Source organism: Pollicipes pollicipes, unplaced genomic scaffold, assembly GCF_011947565.3.
Source record: "Pollicipes pollicipes isolate AB1234 unplaced genomic scaffold, Ppol_2.1 Scaffold_4881;HRSCAF=5763_pilon_pilon_pilon, whole genome shotgun sequence".
NCBI classification, from domain to species: Eukaryota; Metazoa; Arthropoda; class Thecostraca; order Pollicipedomorpha; family Pollicipedidae; genus Pollicipes; species Pollicipes pollicipes.
The window spans coordinates 24,673,825-24,689,682 of record NW_023596576.1 but is presented as its reverse complement, the minus strand read 5'-3'; the positions used below and the strand labels follow the sequence as shown (position 1 = coordinate 24,689,682).

Sequence of the window (15,858 nt, the reverse complement as noted above, 5' to 3'; positions counted from 1 at the left end):
AACCAGGGCCGCAGACACAAGAACGTTCAAAACATATGGCTAAACACACTATTCAAAAGTTTTCTCGTACCGTCGTATGGAAGCAGGAAATAGGGATCCACGTAGAATAAGACGTATGTATAAAGGTCAGCAGTTGTTGGTGGGGAAAAGGAAGTTCTGTAGCTTTTGTAAATTTTCTGGGAAGGACTTTTGCGGCTCAGAGCTCAATGTGTAGAGGTTTCAAAACGAAATTTAACTTCGCTGCCAAACTTCGACAACCCCCGATTATCTCTTTCCAAGACATTTGAAGAGACATCTCGTGGGACATCTGAGGCTGCAATGACCTGTTTGTGCGACGGAGTCGTGACTGGTGTACCTGTGCGTGTTTTTGAATGACCGTCTTCGTCCTCATGACCTTTGAGCTGTCCATTTATCTGCTGACTACAGGAAGTAATAGTAAAAGTACTATAGGAAGTAAAAGTAATAGTAATAGTAATAGGGTTTCTTCGAGACTGTCCAATAGTTAAAAAACAGCAGCACCGGCAAACCTCAGGCAGCACACACCCGACATTTGCAGGCAAAGATTACACGTCTTTGCAGTACAACATAAATCACGACTACTTACAATCTAAACGATTCACCCTAAAACCACGAAGCTGACGCGAATCATATTCAGGAAATACCCACGCCGTGCATTTGCATTGGGATGAGAAGTGAGCGAGACCAAATTTACCGGTTGCCGAATGGCCTTGGAAGCTTTACATCGCCCCAGCGACGGGTAGCAACAGATTTTAGTGTGGCCATCGGTTTCGTTGGACAATGCCTTGACAAACGCCAAGTTTACGTAGAGAGCATCAGTAATACGTCAGTGATCATCCAGCAATGCAATGTACACCAAACCTCCACAACAGGGGTGTAGTTTCTTATTCAGTTTGGGGACTGAAGGGGCTTTAGTCCTCCCCCCAACTTGGACTCCAGCCCCCTACCCCAACGTGAGCTACAGCCCCCAACCCCTAAGTTTGGGAAGAAAGTAGGCCAATTCTAGTGAGGAACTTGTTTGTTGGCATACTTTAGGGGTAGGTTGGGTCATATTTCACTGTTCAGGCTCCCCCTCAACTGTTTTTTTTTTAACTACGCCCATGCTACACAACGGTGAACGATAACCATTGTTAGGACTGCCGAAGACCAAACCTTGGAATTAAGGTAATTTGCTTCACCAACGGCTTCGTCCTCACTATTGTGAACGGATTAACAGCGCCTTTCTGCTGGTGTGCTTTGTATAGATGCTAACAGTGTATCAATGGTCGCCGTGATGTCCAGATTCCACGGAAAACTGCACGACAAACGTGCTTGAAACGGCTAGAAACCTGCATCTTGTAACTTCCATTGCTGGCTGTGATACAATACAAGCTAAGACATAAATAGAAAATACACCGGCACGTGGAAGATATTAACTTGAAGAAGAAGAAGCTGTTACCATATCAAGTCTTCACCGCTGTTATCGCAACTGAACCAGTGAAGCTTAGACTACCCAAAATCCGGTCATCCGGGGTCTCGGGGTCACAGGACGGAGACACTGCCACCACGTGCGGCTGGTGTGCAAGCGTGCGTGGTGTGGTGCGGTGGCGTGCGCGCCTGGCGGCCCCTGTACACCGGTCAGCCGGGCCAGTGACTCACAGCAAACTGACCAGACACTGCATGGAGACACCCGACACGGCACTGTCTATTTATGAAAAGCACGCCGCGTTGCCACACAGACACACAACACAAGTCTCGCAATGGCGCGTCCACATCGTCGACCGGCCCGCGATAATCCGCCGCATCCACATCCCGCGAGTGGCGAGTCCGCCCCTCGTCGCAGACGACGCACCACCAACGCCTAACCCTTGAGCTTCTTCTTGGCCAGTAGCTGGTTCTGTCTCCGGATGGCCTTGTTGCGGACGAGCCACCAGTACTGCAGCGAGTCCGGAGAGAGCGACTTCCAGAGGAGGAGCGCGGCCTGCCGGCGGACAGGACACGGCAGGTCAGCCTGGACGGGACACGACCGGCCAGCCCAAACGGGACACGGCCGGCCAGCCGCGCGCCTCTGGGCAGTGACCCAGCCCCGCCCGGCGCCAGCAGCAGCGGCGCACGCCTGTCCGCGAGGCAGAGCGCTGGGATAAGCGGGGCCATCCAGGGCGGCCAGTGCAGCGGCGTCGTCGGAGAGTCCCGGTCCTGTCCACAGACACAACGGTACGGAGTGCGGTGTACCACCCCGCGGGACGCTCTGGAAATCAGTAGGCGGGGCAAATATTTTTTTGACATCTACCTTTAATATTGGGTTTAAACTGGGACAGTCACTGTCAGTTGGGAGGAATCGTTGTGTATGTTGTGACCAAAACGTCACTTTCGTGACTTGAGGGCTTAATCATTTCTGCCTTTTAGCCACAAGTTTTCCCGCTTTTGTTGTTTGATTTTCCCGATAGCCCACTTGACCTCCGGTGACGTCAGAAGAACGCAGTAGAAAATAAAACACAGAAATAAAAATGTTGCAAAAAGCTAACAAGTGAAGGTTAATTTGCACATGATAAGTTTGTTCCTCACGGCAAACCATGGAGGCCTGGATCTACAGTCGAGAAGTTTACACAGCGTGCTCTGTGGCAAAGCGCCCGCAAACTGCCATAATTCACGGCTGGAGTATGGAGAAGAAAACAAAAACAAGACATGACACCAAAGCAAAACAGTCATAACCATATTTCAGAGTGACCCATGAAGGATTTCAATACAATGTACATTGCAATTCCGCCAGCAGCGACTTTAAACTGACGCCGTTGCCTACCTACCGGCCACATTCATAACAGGAATAGCAAACAGCTGACGCATGCACCCACAATACGCCATGCCCTTAAACGCATCTGGACATGTAGATGCCCGGGGTGTAACCTCGACACACGATCAAGTGTCCCCATCAGCAATTAGGGATGTGTACGAGAAATTTAGACAAAGTCAGAACCCCAATACCTTGTCCAATTAATGTCAAAGTGCCTCCTCCAGCCGATGTTGCCAGATGCGTGCGGCATTCTTCTAGCGCTGCGCTGGGTCAGCGATTCAGCAAACGAGTGCCTGGTTTGCGCACGTGTTGTAAATTCAAACATTTAAGTCGGCTTCTGCTGGGAAACTAATTCCAGTCCAGATAACCAGTCTGGATGCTTGGAACCAGGCCGGCGTACGGGGCCCTTACCATTCGTTAGAAGTGTCCACCTTCCCGAGTCGATCCGAGGAGTCAGTCACGAAGGGGTAGTTCACAGTTCACTGACCACAAACCTGGGTAGTTTGGGTAGTCGCGGCCGCAGGTTAAGGGGAGAACGCTTCCTCTACTTGAGGCGCTCAGCTTCCAGAGCCAACTTGAATAGTCGGGGTTAGAGGATGGGGTGATGGGGCACCGTCCCTCCCGCGGCCCACCTGACGTGTCCAGTTCCCAGAGCCAGTTCGGGTCAGAGGGAGGGGTGATTGGACGCTGTCCCTGTCCCTGCCCACCTGACGTGTCCAGCTCCCAGAGCCAGCCCGGGGCCACCGTCCCTGCCGTGGCCCACCTGACGTGTCCAGCTTTCGGAGACAGTCCCGGTCAGAGGGAGCGGTGATGGGACACCGCCCTGTCGCGACCCACCTGACATGTCCAGCTCCCAGAGCCAGTCCCGGTCAGAGGGAGCGGTGATGGGACACCGCCCTGCCGCGACCCACCTGTGTCCAGCTCCCAGAGCCAGTCCTGGTCAGAGGGAGCGGTGATGGGACACCGCCCTGCCGCGACCCACCTGTGTCCAGCTCCCAGAGCCAGTCCCGGTCAGAGGGAGCGGTGATGGGACGCTGTCCCTGCCCACCTGTGTCCAGCTCCCAGAGCCAGTCCTGGTCAGAGGGAGCGGTGATGGGACGCTGTCCCTGCCCACCAGACGTGCCCAGCTCCCAGAGCCAGTCCTGGTCAGAGGGAGCGGTGATGGGACGCTGTCCCTGCCCACCTGACGTGTCCAGCTCCCAGAGCCAGTCCCAGTCAGAGGGAGCGGTGATGGGACGCTGTCCCTGCCCACCTGACGTGTCCAGCTCCCAGAGCCAGTCCGGGTAGTCTGAGTCGGGCGCCAGCTGAATGTCCTCGCCCTCGATGAGGATGTTACTGCCGCAGCAGTACTGCACCAGCCGGTGGGGGTCCGTCTCGACGGGCAGCACCTGTCCGGGCGGGGAGGGTTTCGTAAGCCGCCTTGACGCTACCCAGACGCCCCTCGGCAGACGGAACGTCACAAGTGTGACGTCACCAGCCGCATGGAGTGCGTGGACCTAGGGTCTGCAACCACGGATCCCAGCATTGGACATCATTGGCGGGGCGGAAACATGCGTGCCAAACGGTCGCGGCCACGGCTCAAGTCGCCACACGGTGGGAGACTGGAGAACCACAAGTACAGGAGCGCTGCGCTAGCTTATCTGGTTGTAATACGCCGATAACGTGCATTGTAGAATATCGTGTAGAATTCTCACCGACGAACATCACATGCAAAATGTACAACCGCTTGGGTGGGACTGCCGTTCCCTCACCTTAATATGTTCCAAAGCAGATCTGTATAGTGTCGCTCGCACTGACATTCGATTAGCATAGCTGTTACGCGTGCAGCATAAATTCTGGTCTTTTGACACCGAAGTAAATTACGTAGCAGTCTAGTGCGGCTAGGCGAGAGCAACTACCAATGCGGGAAATATTTCCCATTCCTGGCGGGTTCACGCCAGATGATCACTAAAAGGTCGGACATGCGAATCGTAAGGACTCCGTCAATCAGAAACAATGTGGGGAATTGCGTGCACCACAGGTTATTACACGTACACGAGCCACCAAAAAGATGAGCGTACCGTTTTCTCTGTCGGCGATCCCAACTTGCCAGCCTTAGCAACCTTTTTTCCAAGTTGACCAGCTGTCATAGATGGAACTGAAAAAAAAAACAGATGAACGGGCAGCAAAGTTATGCTTCACGTCTGGGCAACAAAGTGCGCCCTTGGATAGGAGCAGCAAATGCGGGCAGGAGCTCACCAAATGCACGCAACAGTAAATATTCATATCCAAGTCAAAATCATTGAAATTTCGATGACACTGATTTAGTGGTGAAAGAAGCTGCTTTAATGCCAAAAGTTCGTCAACACGTTAGCCGCCATCAGTACGATAAAACAGATGAGTAAGTGGCGGCAAAGTATCTACACATTTTCCTGCCCAACATTTCCAAGCTGTCGTGGTTAACAAGACCATCCCAAAAGTTGTTAAGTCAAAGGCCAGCAAGAATGTAAAAGTCATGCATGCAATACCAATTCTATCAAAATACCATTTTACACAACTCAGGCCATATATCACCAACCACCAACAAATATTTACTTCACATACGGGCATTATGTGTGGCAGATGTGACGAGCGCCCGTCGGCAGAGGGCAGTTGCAGATGGCAACAGCCACCTGCTGTAATAGTACATCATGCAGCTGCAGCTGCCAGTCCTACAGGAGCAGCAAGACACTCCTGGAACAGACAGTTGGTCTAGTCACGAACACTGATGCTGCTTGGAGGCAATTATAAATGACAGTCAGCAGCAGGCAGCACATCATCCCAGTGCACATCATTCACCAAGCTTGAGCAGATATTTGTAGTTGACATTTATACTGTAGACAGATATTCATGACATGAGAGGTACATCCTCCCGGTGCAGAACCTTTCATGTGACAACACCCCATCCCCAGCCCCATGCACACAAAATATGACAAACAAGCAAAGAATGATGAACATAACAACTGGCGGTGTGAGTGCATTGCAGCATGTTTCATATGGTATGATAAAACCCACCAGGTTATCAAGCATTCATTTGCAATGTAGTTATACAAGTGTAATGGGGATTACATTCAACAAGTACTAAAATAAATACACCATCAATAATCTGTATGCCCAAGAAGCAATATGCTTGTCCCTACAAGAAAACAAAATAACTGCAACTGAGGGGAATTATGACAAATTTTACTCTGTAGTCATGACTGATTATAACATTAACCATATCACTGAAGGCTCAACTAAATACATTCACCTTCTTATCCTTGCTGACAGGCATGACTGAATATTTTGACTTTGAAGGGCCTGTACATATTATCTACAACTAGCCTAAGTGACAATGAAAAGCACCAGAAATTAAATATCAGAATCACATACACTGGCTGAGCTGCATAACAAATAAACCATTAATAGCCAAAAAAGAAATTCCAGCTGAGAAGTAACATGCTCATGCCAGGAGCCATGCTTTCATGAAGAAAGCAAGAACATTAATGTCTTATTAGCAATGGTGCAACCACAAGCTGATCATTCCCATATGTAATGATGTCACTACCTTGTCAACAATAAAAGTGCAAGAAAATGTACTGCCAACAATGCATTAGATGTCCCTTTAAAATGAAATCAGAGACTACCAGCCGCTATGTTGTCTGTCTGATGTTTTGTGTCACAACAAAGAAATACCCAGTTTACCATGTTTCAGAAAGCATGCTCAGTTCTGTAATCTCCATGCTTTCAAGATGTAAATGATGCATGTAATTGGAAAGCATTATGATGCATTTTCACTATTGCTGAACATTTAACTTGTTTTGATTGTAGCATATCATTTTGTATATTAACAAAAAGAAAGCACATTTTACTCAAATTTATATTTGTTTTATTCTCCATGGCAAAGGAGGAAAAGCAGTGATTGGGCTTCAACCAATGATGACTCTGAACATCTCAAACTTAAGAAACACGGTGCTGACTAGTGTAAAAGGGATGCATGAAAAGGTCATGCAACTGATTATCATTCAAAATCCCTGATATGAATGTCAGCAGCAAGCTGTGCAGTCCACCAATCAACAATCTGCATCTAGAAATGAGACACAGATATGCAAAAGCAAAAAGTTAGCCTTGATGCATCAGCATCACTCTTCAATGTAAAAAACATAGATCACGTGTGCTGCGATATTGAAAATAATGTGTTCCCAAGGTTATATGATACAATACATATATCTTATTCATTGCCAGCTCATGACTACTTGAACTTAATATATGGCTGGTTGCATAGTGAAAGGTGGCTTTATCTTCCCCAGAAAAGTTTCTACGCAGATTAAGCCAATTTTCTGCTCAAAACAATGGGGTGAAGCCCAATAGAAAATGAAACTTCACCCCTGATTGCCACAATTGTGTGCTACAGAGAAGACATCTCATATTATGTGTTGATGAAATGAGGCACACAAGTGAACATCTGGCAAGAAACAAGTTATGCAAGCTTCTTACCAAAGTGTAAAGTATACCCACGGCTTTGCTCACTGATGCGTTCACTGCCTCTAAGATACCACAAATTAGTAAAACCGGGTAGCTTACAAGGCACAATGTACCTTTCGTGGACCAAACCCACCAGCCTGGCGATGTTCTTTATCTCTCAATTTTCGGCGGTGGATATATATCAACTTCTAGGTACAAGCAAGACAATACAGACAAAAAACCGGAAACAACCTCAACGTCCAGTTCCACGCGCCCACAACATCCATATTTTTCTGGAATATCAAGATCGACCGCTTGTAGCAGGTGCGTCAGCAACGTACTATTATCCAGTATTTCATAAACATATCTTGTTGACAACCCGTAAACCATGAGGCATTTCTAAGAGCAGTGGTAGGCATTGGGCCATATTCAACTGCCTGAATCTTGTTGTTTCTATTTTATTATGAATCTATCAACAATGCAACTATTTTAGAATATTGTCACAGTTTGTGTATTTGTAATTTCTGAACGCGGGTTCCCGCGAAAAACAAGCGCCAAGATCAGCTGCTTGCGTACGTATGCGTGTTGTGTAAGCGAGGGTGTGCTCAGGGTATTAACGTCGCGCGTATCGATGTTCGAGGCGTCACCCTCACAATATTTTTAAACCTTATGCGGTGTGTACGCTCGTACTGTACGCTGTATATTGCTCAGGCCTGTATTTCTGTAGTGTCAATACTGTGATTCCATCCATACCGTCGAAACTATCGAGCGACCTGAAGTTCGCAGCAAGTACGAGATTCGCTCCTTTATTGTGCCATCGAAGAACATAATGCCAGGTGAGTTGTGCATCATTTGGGATGTTGCGTGCACCCCTGCTATTACGTGTGGAAGTGCAAAATTATGCTCCTAGGGTTGGTAGGTGGTGTGCCAGGAAACTGAGAGCTGGTGCCCAGACTGAAAAAAATCCTTTTACACCAAACATATCTTGTTTAGCAGTAGTATCACAGCAGCAACTTTTGTGCATATATGTTAAACCAGAGTGCTCAAAGCTATAGCCAGTGTTTCTTAAAATTATGATGTTGCAAATGTAAGTCCAGGGAAATATATGCTGAAAGCACTTAGTGCAAAATGTCTGAGGCATTTGAGAACATTGTAATTTTTAGGATGATGGCATGATCCCATGGGTAGAGAAAGGACCACAGATGGCACACATACCAGGTTATTAACATCAGATTTCAGGTGCAAGAAATTCCTTGTTTTTGTTATGAGCTGCTCTCGACCAAAGCCCTGGAAATCATGAGGGGTGGAAGTGAGGGATGTAGTTCAGCTGTCTGAGAGCCAGATTTTCAGCAACCATTTGTTCTCATCAGGTGTTCTCCTGGTAAAGGGCTTGGTGTGTTCAATTTAAAACTGCATCATATTTTTCAGATATTCAGCCTGAGGACAAGAGTGAACAGATTCCATCCGCTAAGAAGTTAAAACAAGGTTTGTCTGCCTATGCTGTTTGGCTGAAATATTTTTCTCATGCCTCATGGAAAACCAAGGATTTTGTCTATCATACCTTCTATGAAGATTGTTTTAAAAAAGAATGCTAAGCAGGATGACAAAGATCAGGCAAATGGTAATTAATGGTCCCATCATGGAAGGACTGCATCAGTGGGCATTTCCTGAGTGAGCACTTCCTTCCAAGGACAAGGTGTGGCATGCAGAATAGATGGCCATGTTAGAAAATGTCCATATCCTAATTGCAATTGCAATTGGTCTGTGTTAAGGAGCTTTCAATCCTGGTGGTTGTAAAGGTTGTTTACTTGAATCGCCAAGGGGTAAATCAGTTGGTGCCTTGCTCAATGATACATTCCATTCAAGGTTCATATCAGTGTTGTTCTGTATGGCTTTGGCCAGTATGTTTGCTTATGATAGTTTGGGCTGTAGTGAGTGTGTGATGTGCATCCAAGTGTTTAATGCTTCTGACCAAAACTTACATCCATCTAGAAGATGCAACATTTCTTAGGTACAGAATCACAGTGCAATAATGATGTTACAACATTTATTTTTAGTTTGTTTTGCAGCATTTTCTTTCATTTAGCACTGTACTCTGGATTAAGCAGCTTCTATATGCAGGCCATTTTAAGACTGTGCCCGTACTGATGGATCAGGCACCCTCAGTCCTCCCACGAAAAGACGGATTTCTCATCACCGACCGTTTAATCCTTTCTCGAGATTGGTTCCAAATGAACTGGTATATTATTGTTTCTGTCTTCATACAAGATGCATGATTTGGCGTGTCTACGACAGTGTTTAGATTTATAAGCTGTGGAAGAGGGAGTTTATCACATTTACCTTCCCATATGCAGTTGAGCCACGCCCGAACCAAATTTAACCGGACTGGGTTAAGGTTGGCTTTCGACATTCCTATTTTTCCGGGTAGTTAATATTTCCCAGGTCTTCGCATGTTGGGGTAAGTTTTACTCCAAGGTAATCTATTGAGTTACGCTCCCACGATATTTCACGCTGGACAAATGGCATCTGCTCGGTTTCGGTGCTGGCCTATCCATGCCGCTCGCGTCTTTTGTTTGTTCAGGAATAGGCCCGGACACATCTCGATAAGCGTCCAGACATTTAAGGCATGCCCTAAAGGATTGACCGCAACCATCCATAATAATAGCTGTATCATCGGCTGGATCATAGGCTGGGATCTCAATCTCTGCGTTGCGTATGGTAAGCCCGGTAATGTCGCTACAGCACCTGATGTTTTGTGCCAGAGACTAAATTGAAATCAGGAATAGCAGCCAGCTGAGTGGACATCTTTGACGGAGACCTTTGGCTATCACGTATGGCTTTGACAGATGGCTGTTTATCTGCACGCGAACACTGCTCTGGATGACTCCGGTCTGATCATACATCAAGTTAACCCACTTCCGGATATTAGGTCCGAAACCCAGTGCTGTAACGGCACCTTTCAGATAACCCCAGTTCACCGAATCATATGCCTTGCGCCAATCGCAGAAGAGTGTCAGTCCAGGCGTATCGTGGATTTTTGCACACCGAATTGTGTCGATAATTAGCCGCACATTTTCGCCCATAAACCTCTCCGGAAGAAGACCTGTCTGGTCTGGTCCCATCGCGCCTGATATATGGTTGGCCTACCAATGACTGCGTGTCGTGCAATGCATTGTTGAAATACCCCGTGTGTCAGAATGGTCATTGTTGGCCAGCTGCTCTTGTCTCTTGTGCAGTGACTGAACCAACAAAGGCACTTAACATCAGGCTTGAATGTAATGCTGCCGTACTGTCAATAACCATATGCACTAAACCTCTTCTAGGCAACAACTGTGACTTGGCTCAAGTAGGCATGCTTGCTGATAAAGTTGGATTACACTGTTTGCATGACAACAAAATTCAGTGGACTTCAACATCACAAGTTCCTTTGGCAAATGCCTTGTCTCAGTGCGCCATCATAATTACACTGCTACATGGGTATGCAATCAACCGTCTCCTGAATTTTTTCCTATAAATGAATATTGAAATTACCGTCGGTTGTGTGCCAAATTTCGGTTTCCTAGAATGTTGTATGTTGCAAATGTAGTGGTTGTTGCTTCGTTGTAGTTTTTATTTGAACACACTGTCTCTCCAGCTTGCCCCAAATTGTGGTAACTGATGTATCCGCTCCAGCCCAGTTGCCGTTCAAGGTCAGTAGTCCTGCCGCGTCTCGGCCGGCCGGGCCGAACAAGGCGGCCCAGCCGGCCAAGAAGCGACACTTCTCCCGGGAGGAGGCTGGCAACGCCAAGACGGCACAGACCAAGAAGGCGAAGAAGTCGGGCTCCGGCTCCGACTGCGGCGAGGTGTCGTCGAGCTCGGACGAGCCCCGGCCGGGCTCGCCGCGCCGCCGGCCGCGCGCCCTGCTCGACCAGTTCGTGAGTGTGGAGCGGCCGCCGCCCGAGGTCTCCACCTCTTGCGACCTGGTCGACCTCACCGGCGAGGACAAGGAGAACCACGCCGCGCCGCCGGTGGCCCCGAAGCCGACCTCTGACCCGGCGGACGCGAAGCCGGCCCGCGACGAGCCGTGCCGCGCGCCGGAGCCGGAGAAGCGCGCGGACGGCGTCTCGGGCTCGCCGGCGAAAGGATCGGAGCTGAAGACGAGCCAGCGGCGCGCCTCCGCCGAACCAGCAGAGCCGGAGCGGGGTCCGGACGGACCGGCGAGCGCGCCAGACTCGGACGGGGAGGCCGATGGCGAGAGTGACGGCGAGGAGGTCGTCCTGCTGGACAATGAGGCCGAGCGAAAGGGTGGATCACCCGGCGATAAAGCCGGCAGGAAGGACACAACGCTCACAGCACCAAGCGCCAAGCTGGCGTCCTTGGAGAGGAAGAAGACACCGAAGCAGATAGAAAGAGAGAAGGTCCGGGCCAAGAGGGAGCAGGAGAGACAGGTCAGCGATACAGAATACCTCACCACATCCCTGTTTGTGCTCTGTGACGTGAAGTTTGCACACAGTACCGTACAAACTCTGCGCACGAAACACATGTGGAGGATTCCTGATTCGCGTCTCCTATATGAGTTTGGCGACCAGAATCTTGCTCAGGTCCTGTTTCTGGTAGTAACTTGAGGTACTTTCGTTCGCATATCGCTTTCAGGCGTACAGAGTATGCATAGGATGTACGCTGTCTTCGTCGTGAGGGCTTTACGACGCACTCGGCAGCGGAGGCGCCGATAATTGCGATGGAATGGTGCTTTTAGTTGTTATCAGTGCATCTGTTTCACTTCTTTCTTCCGGCTCATTTCCTTTCGAATGACTGAACTTTCCGTCGTATTTTGCTCACGATCGCTGGTTTTACAGGAAGAGAAACAGCGAAAGGAAGAAGAGAGGGAGAGGATTAAGAAAGAAAAGCAAGAGCAAAAAGAAAAAGAGCGCAAAGAAAAGGAAGAGAAGAAAGAGAAAGAGCGTCAAGATAAAGAAAAAGAAAAGCAGGAGAAACAGAAGTAAGTTTTCATTTTCACGCAATGGACGCGGCTTTAAATGCCTCTGGCCCGGCTCGTAACTATGCAGACGTTGTGCAATTACTTGTCTGTTTATCTAGACTTGTCGAGCACCAGAGTTTGTACCAGTTTCCTGATGGATGCTAGGCTTGAGCCAAAGCCTGCTTCCAGCGTCTAGTGCGTCGACGTTTGGCTGCATCCTCCGGATAGGCGATTGTCGGTGGACGATCGTTTCCTTTATCAACCTTCAGGTGCATTTTTTACAACATGGATTAGGCTGGCTGGTGGAGCTGAAGGAAGGATGTGTATCTGAGCTTTTGGAAAGGAAGGTATCTGCAGTCAAGGTTTTTGGCGCCTTACAGACAAAAAGAGACGGAAAGGCTGCAGAAGGAGGCTGAAAAGCAGAAGCGCGAGGACGAGAAGAAGCGGCTTAAGGAGGAAGAGAGGAAACAAAAGGAAGAAGAAAAGAATCGCAAGGAAGAAGAGAAGCGCAAGGCAGAGGAAGAGGAGCAGAGGAAGCTGGAGAAGGCCAAGTCGATGTTCTCCAGTTTCTTTGTGAAGAAGCCAAAAGAGCCCGGTGCAGAACAGGAAGGGGTGGATGAAGAAGAAAACAAAGCCTTCCAGCAGTTCAGGGTATGCGTCCTGTTTCATTGTGAAGTCGGTAATATTAGCCCAGCCTTTACAAGTGTTTGTGTCAGCGGTATGTGTATTATTAAGCATGCTATTTTCATGTTAAGTCCATATTTTATGTTTAGCACATATTTAATGTTAAGCACATATTTGATGCTTAGCACGTATTTTATGTTAAGCACACATTGTAGTGCTCATCGAAGTAGGAAACTGCTCACATCAGTTAAGTTCAGTCAACATCCTTGATAAGATTTAAAACCGTGACAAGCGTTCTGTTGTAAAGTAATAGAGCGAGCCTTGACAGCGCCGGTACTCGTCATCGAGGGATGTAGGTCACTCGTCAGTGCGGCCCTGCTGTGTGTTGTAAAAAGGTGTGGCCTACTGCCACGATGTGCCGTCCCATCTGCAGACCCATTCTCTCAATAAAAACGGGCAACGGGCATAAACAATGAAGGGCACTTGCTGTTCCCAGCGGAGGAGCAGTCCCACATGACATTTTCCGCCGGGACAGGGACATAGTTGGCGACGCGTGAAGCAGGATAAGGTCAACTCCAAACGTCCTCACGAAGCCAGGAACGGTAGTCTGGCCGTCCTTTGCCCCCTTCAGTCGGGGGAGGACGGCGGGCTGACCGTCGCCCCTGACCGCCAGGTGAAGGAGGACATGGTGCTGGCACCGGGCGCGCGGACGGCGCTGAGCCGGTGCCAGCGCAGCCAGCTGGAGGCGGCCGTGGCGGCGCCGGCCAGCGAGCCGCCGGCCCAGCTGTACCTGGCCGAGCTGAGCGCCGGGCGGCGGCGGCCGCTCACGCGCGGCCGCACCCTGCCGCCGCTCGAGAAGGACGTAGAGGTCATAGGTGGGTGGCGGGGCCCTGTGGCCGATCTCGTGTGTCAGCCATATGCCTGGGTACCGTCACTGGACCGTTGTGCACGGAGTGCTGATGTTGTGTGGCGATGGCACGCTGGGCCACTCCCCGTCCTCAGGAGGCCACGCCAGGGACTACCTGGACGGCTTGGGCACCGGCGTCACGCGCTCCTCAGCGCGCGTGACCACCACCCTGTCCTTAGAGGAGGACCGGGAGCTGGACAGCTTCGGACCGCATCGCGCTCTCCTCAGTTTGTTCGACCACAGCCCGTCCTCAGAGGAGGACGAGAAGCTAGACGGCCTTGGACCACACCGCGCTCTCCTCAGTGTCTGACCACACCCCGTCCTCAGAGGAGGACGAGGAGGACCGGGAGCTGGACGGCCTCGGCACCGACATCGTTCTCTCGTCGGCGGCGGCCAGCCATCGGCTGCGCTTCAAGCTGCTCATGTTCCACGAGAACCGCCGGCCGGCGTACTGGGGCACCTGGAGCAAGCGCAGCGGCCACGTGCGGGGCCGCCGCCCGCTCGGCCGGGATCAGGTGAGCCCGACGGGCCGGGCGCCGCGCGACCGTGCCCTGTCGTGTGCGGTGTTGAGGGGATCGAACCACGAGCGATGCGCGTCCGCGGTGTAGTGACGCGGCGTCCTCTGTCCAGAACCTGAACTATGACGAGGATTCGGACGACGACTGGGAGGAGGAGGATCCGAATGGCGAGAGTCTCAGCGGGTCGGAGAAGGTAGGTTGCGGCGGCGAGCCGTGCGAAGCTCGTGCGGTTGCCGAGCGGTGGAGGTGATGACAAACCTGGCGTCGTGGCATGCCTGCATACGGACGCCCGCACAGTTAACATGTTACAACTGCATCGACTGGCGTTCTGAACCTCTGATTAATCAAGGAGTCAAGACTATGCCGCTGTTAAAATACTCCCACCGTTGGTCGAGGGTCTCTGTCGTTAGCAAATTGTTGCCGGGTGGTTGACAATCGGAAATGGTGTTATGTTCGCAAGCACTGCTGAATGGAGCGAAGTATGAAGTCGTGATCGGAAATGTTGGGGCTTCGTTTTGGGGAATCTGCTGAAAGTGCTGACATTCGACTCAATTCTCCAGGAAGTGGAGTCTGAAGACGAATATGAGGTAGACAACGAGTTTTTCGTGCCACACGGATACCTCAGCGACGAAGAAGTGAAGGATGAGGAAGAGATAATGGTGAGACGATAGCGTTTGAGACCGATAACCCTAGTTGTTATGACGTTAATAAGATGCGAACACAAGTAAACATGTCAGACATCCTTTCCACGACTAGTTGAAAGTACTGGCCTTGCAGTAGGCGGAAAAGAAATGTCAGGCGCGTGTATGCGTTTTTGTCATCGAATGTGCACCTGCGTCTTGTGTGGCTATAGCGTTCATGATCAATGAAATGCATTCAAGCGCTCCCAGAGTGTTTGCTGTGTTAAAGGTTTCGATAAGATCGCCTGCTGTATATGTGTGGTTGTCTCGATTCCGCCACTGTCGTGCACGTCCGACGTCTGTCCGCGTTCAGTCGCCAGAGACGCAGAAAATGAAGTTGAAAGAAAAGGGAGAGGAGTTTGAGAAGCAGATGAAGAAGAAGACGACGGCCCTGAAGCCCCGTTTGATCGGCTGCGTGTGGCAGGACGACACCAACGTCGATCCGAGTGCGTTAATCGTCCTCTTTCTATGTCGTTTGGTCTGCCGAACTTGGATGACCGGCAACGGACACAGGACTTACCTTTCAGGGCATGGCGCGTCTGTCGTTTGGTCTGCCGAACTTGGGTGACCGGCAACGGACACAGGACTTACCTTTCAGGGCATGGCGCGTCTGTCGTTTGGTCTGCCGAACTGGGGTGACCGGCAACGGACACAGGACTTACCTTTCAGGGCATGGCGCGTCCGCGCAGTGCCGAAGCGTCCCTAGGCCCAAATAAATGACGGCTGTTCAATTGGCCAGGGGCGGCATCATTAATCCTTCCACTTGGTGCCATCCGCATGTTTCGTCCGCTGGGAAACAGGTCGACATTTGGCATGCTCTGCATTTGCCGCGATGGCATGCGTTATCGCCGACTTTCCCCCACGCCAACGACTGCAGCATGCGAACAGTTCTGCTGCATGCGTGTGCTCGGACCCTGAGGCGT

General features: G+C 50.2%; 2 protein-coding genes across 2 annotated transcripts; one reads left to right on the top strand and one right to left on the bottom strand.

Moving 5' to 3' along the window:
* Window positions 1–1,725: 1,725 nt before the first annotated feature.
* Window positions 1,726–7,526, bottom strand: mRpL54 (mitochondrial ribosomal protein L54). The gene is made up of 6 exons (XM_037223268.1): window positions 7,384–7,526; window positions 5,372–5,500; window positions 4,849–4,925; window positions 4,041–4,176; window positions 3,557–3,564; window positions 1,726–1,978 (listed from the first exon to the last, which is right to left on the bottom strand). Exons 2-6 carry the CDS (start codon window positions 5,457–5,459, stop codon window positions 1,859–1,861), a joined length of 429 nt encoding a protein of 142 aa, XP_037079163.1. The 5' UTR covers window positions 5,460–5,500; window positions 7,384–7,526; the 3' UTR covers window positions 1,726–1,858.
* A 326-nt stretch (window positions 7,527–7,852) lies between these two features.
* LOC119100158 (chromatin assembly factor 1 subunit A) lies at window positions 7,853–15,641 on the top strand. The gene is made up of 12 exons (XM_037223267.1): window positions 7,853–8,085; window positions 8,678–8,734; window positions 10,922–11,676; window positions 12,085–12,227; window positions 12,587–12,857; window positions 13,504–13,531; window positions 13,833–13,979; window positions 14,065–14,252; window positions 14,368–14,448; window positions 14,816–14,914; window positions 15,249–15,381; window positions 15,625–15,641. The coding sequence occupies exons 1-12, from the start codon at window positions 8,079–8,081 to the stop codon at window positions 15,639–15,641; spliced, it is 1,926 nt and encodes a 641-aa protein (XP_037079162.1). The 5' UTR covers window positions 7,853–8,078.
* The last annotated feature ends 217 nt before the right edge of the window (window positions 15,642–15,858 follow it).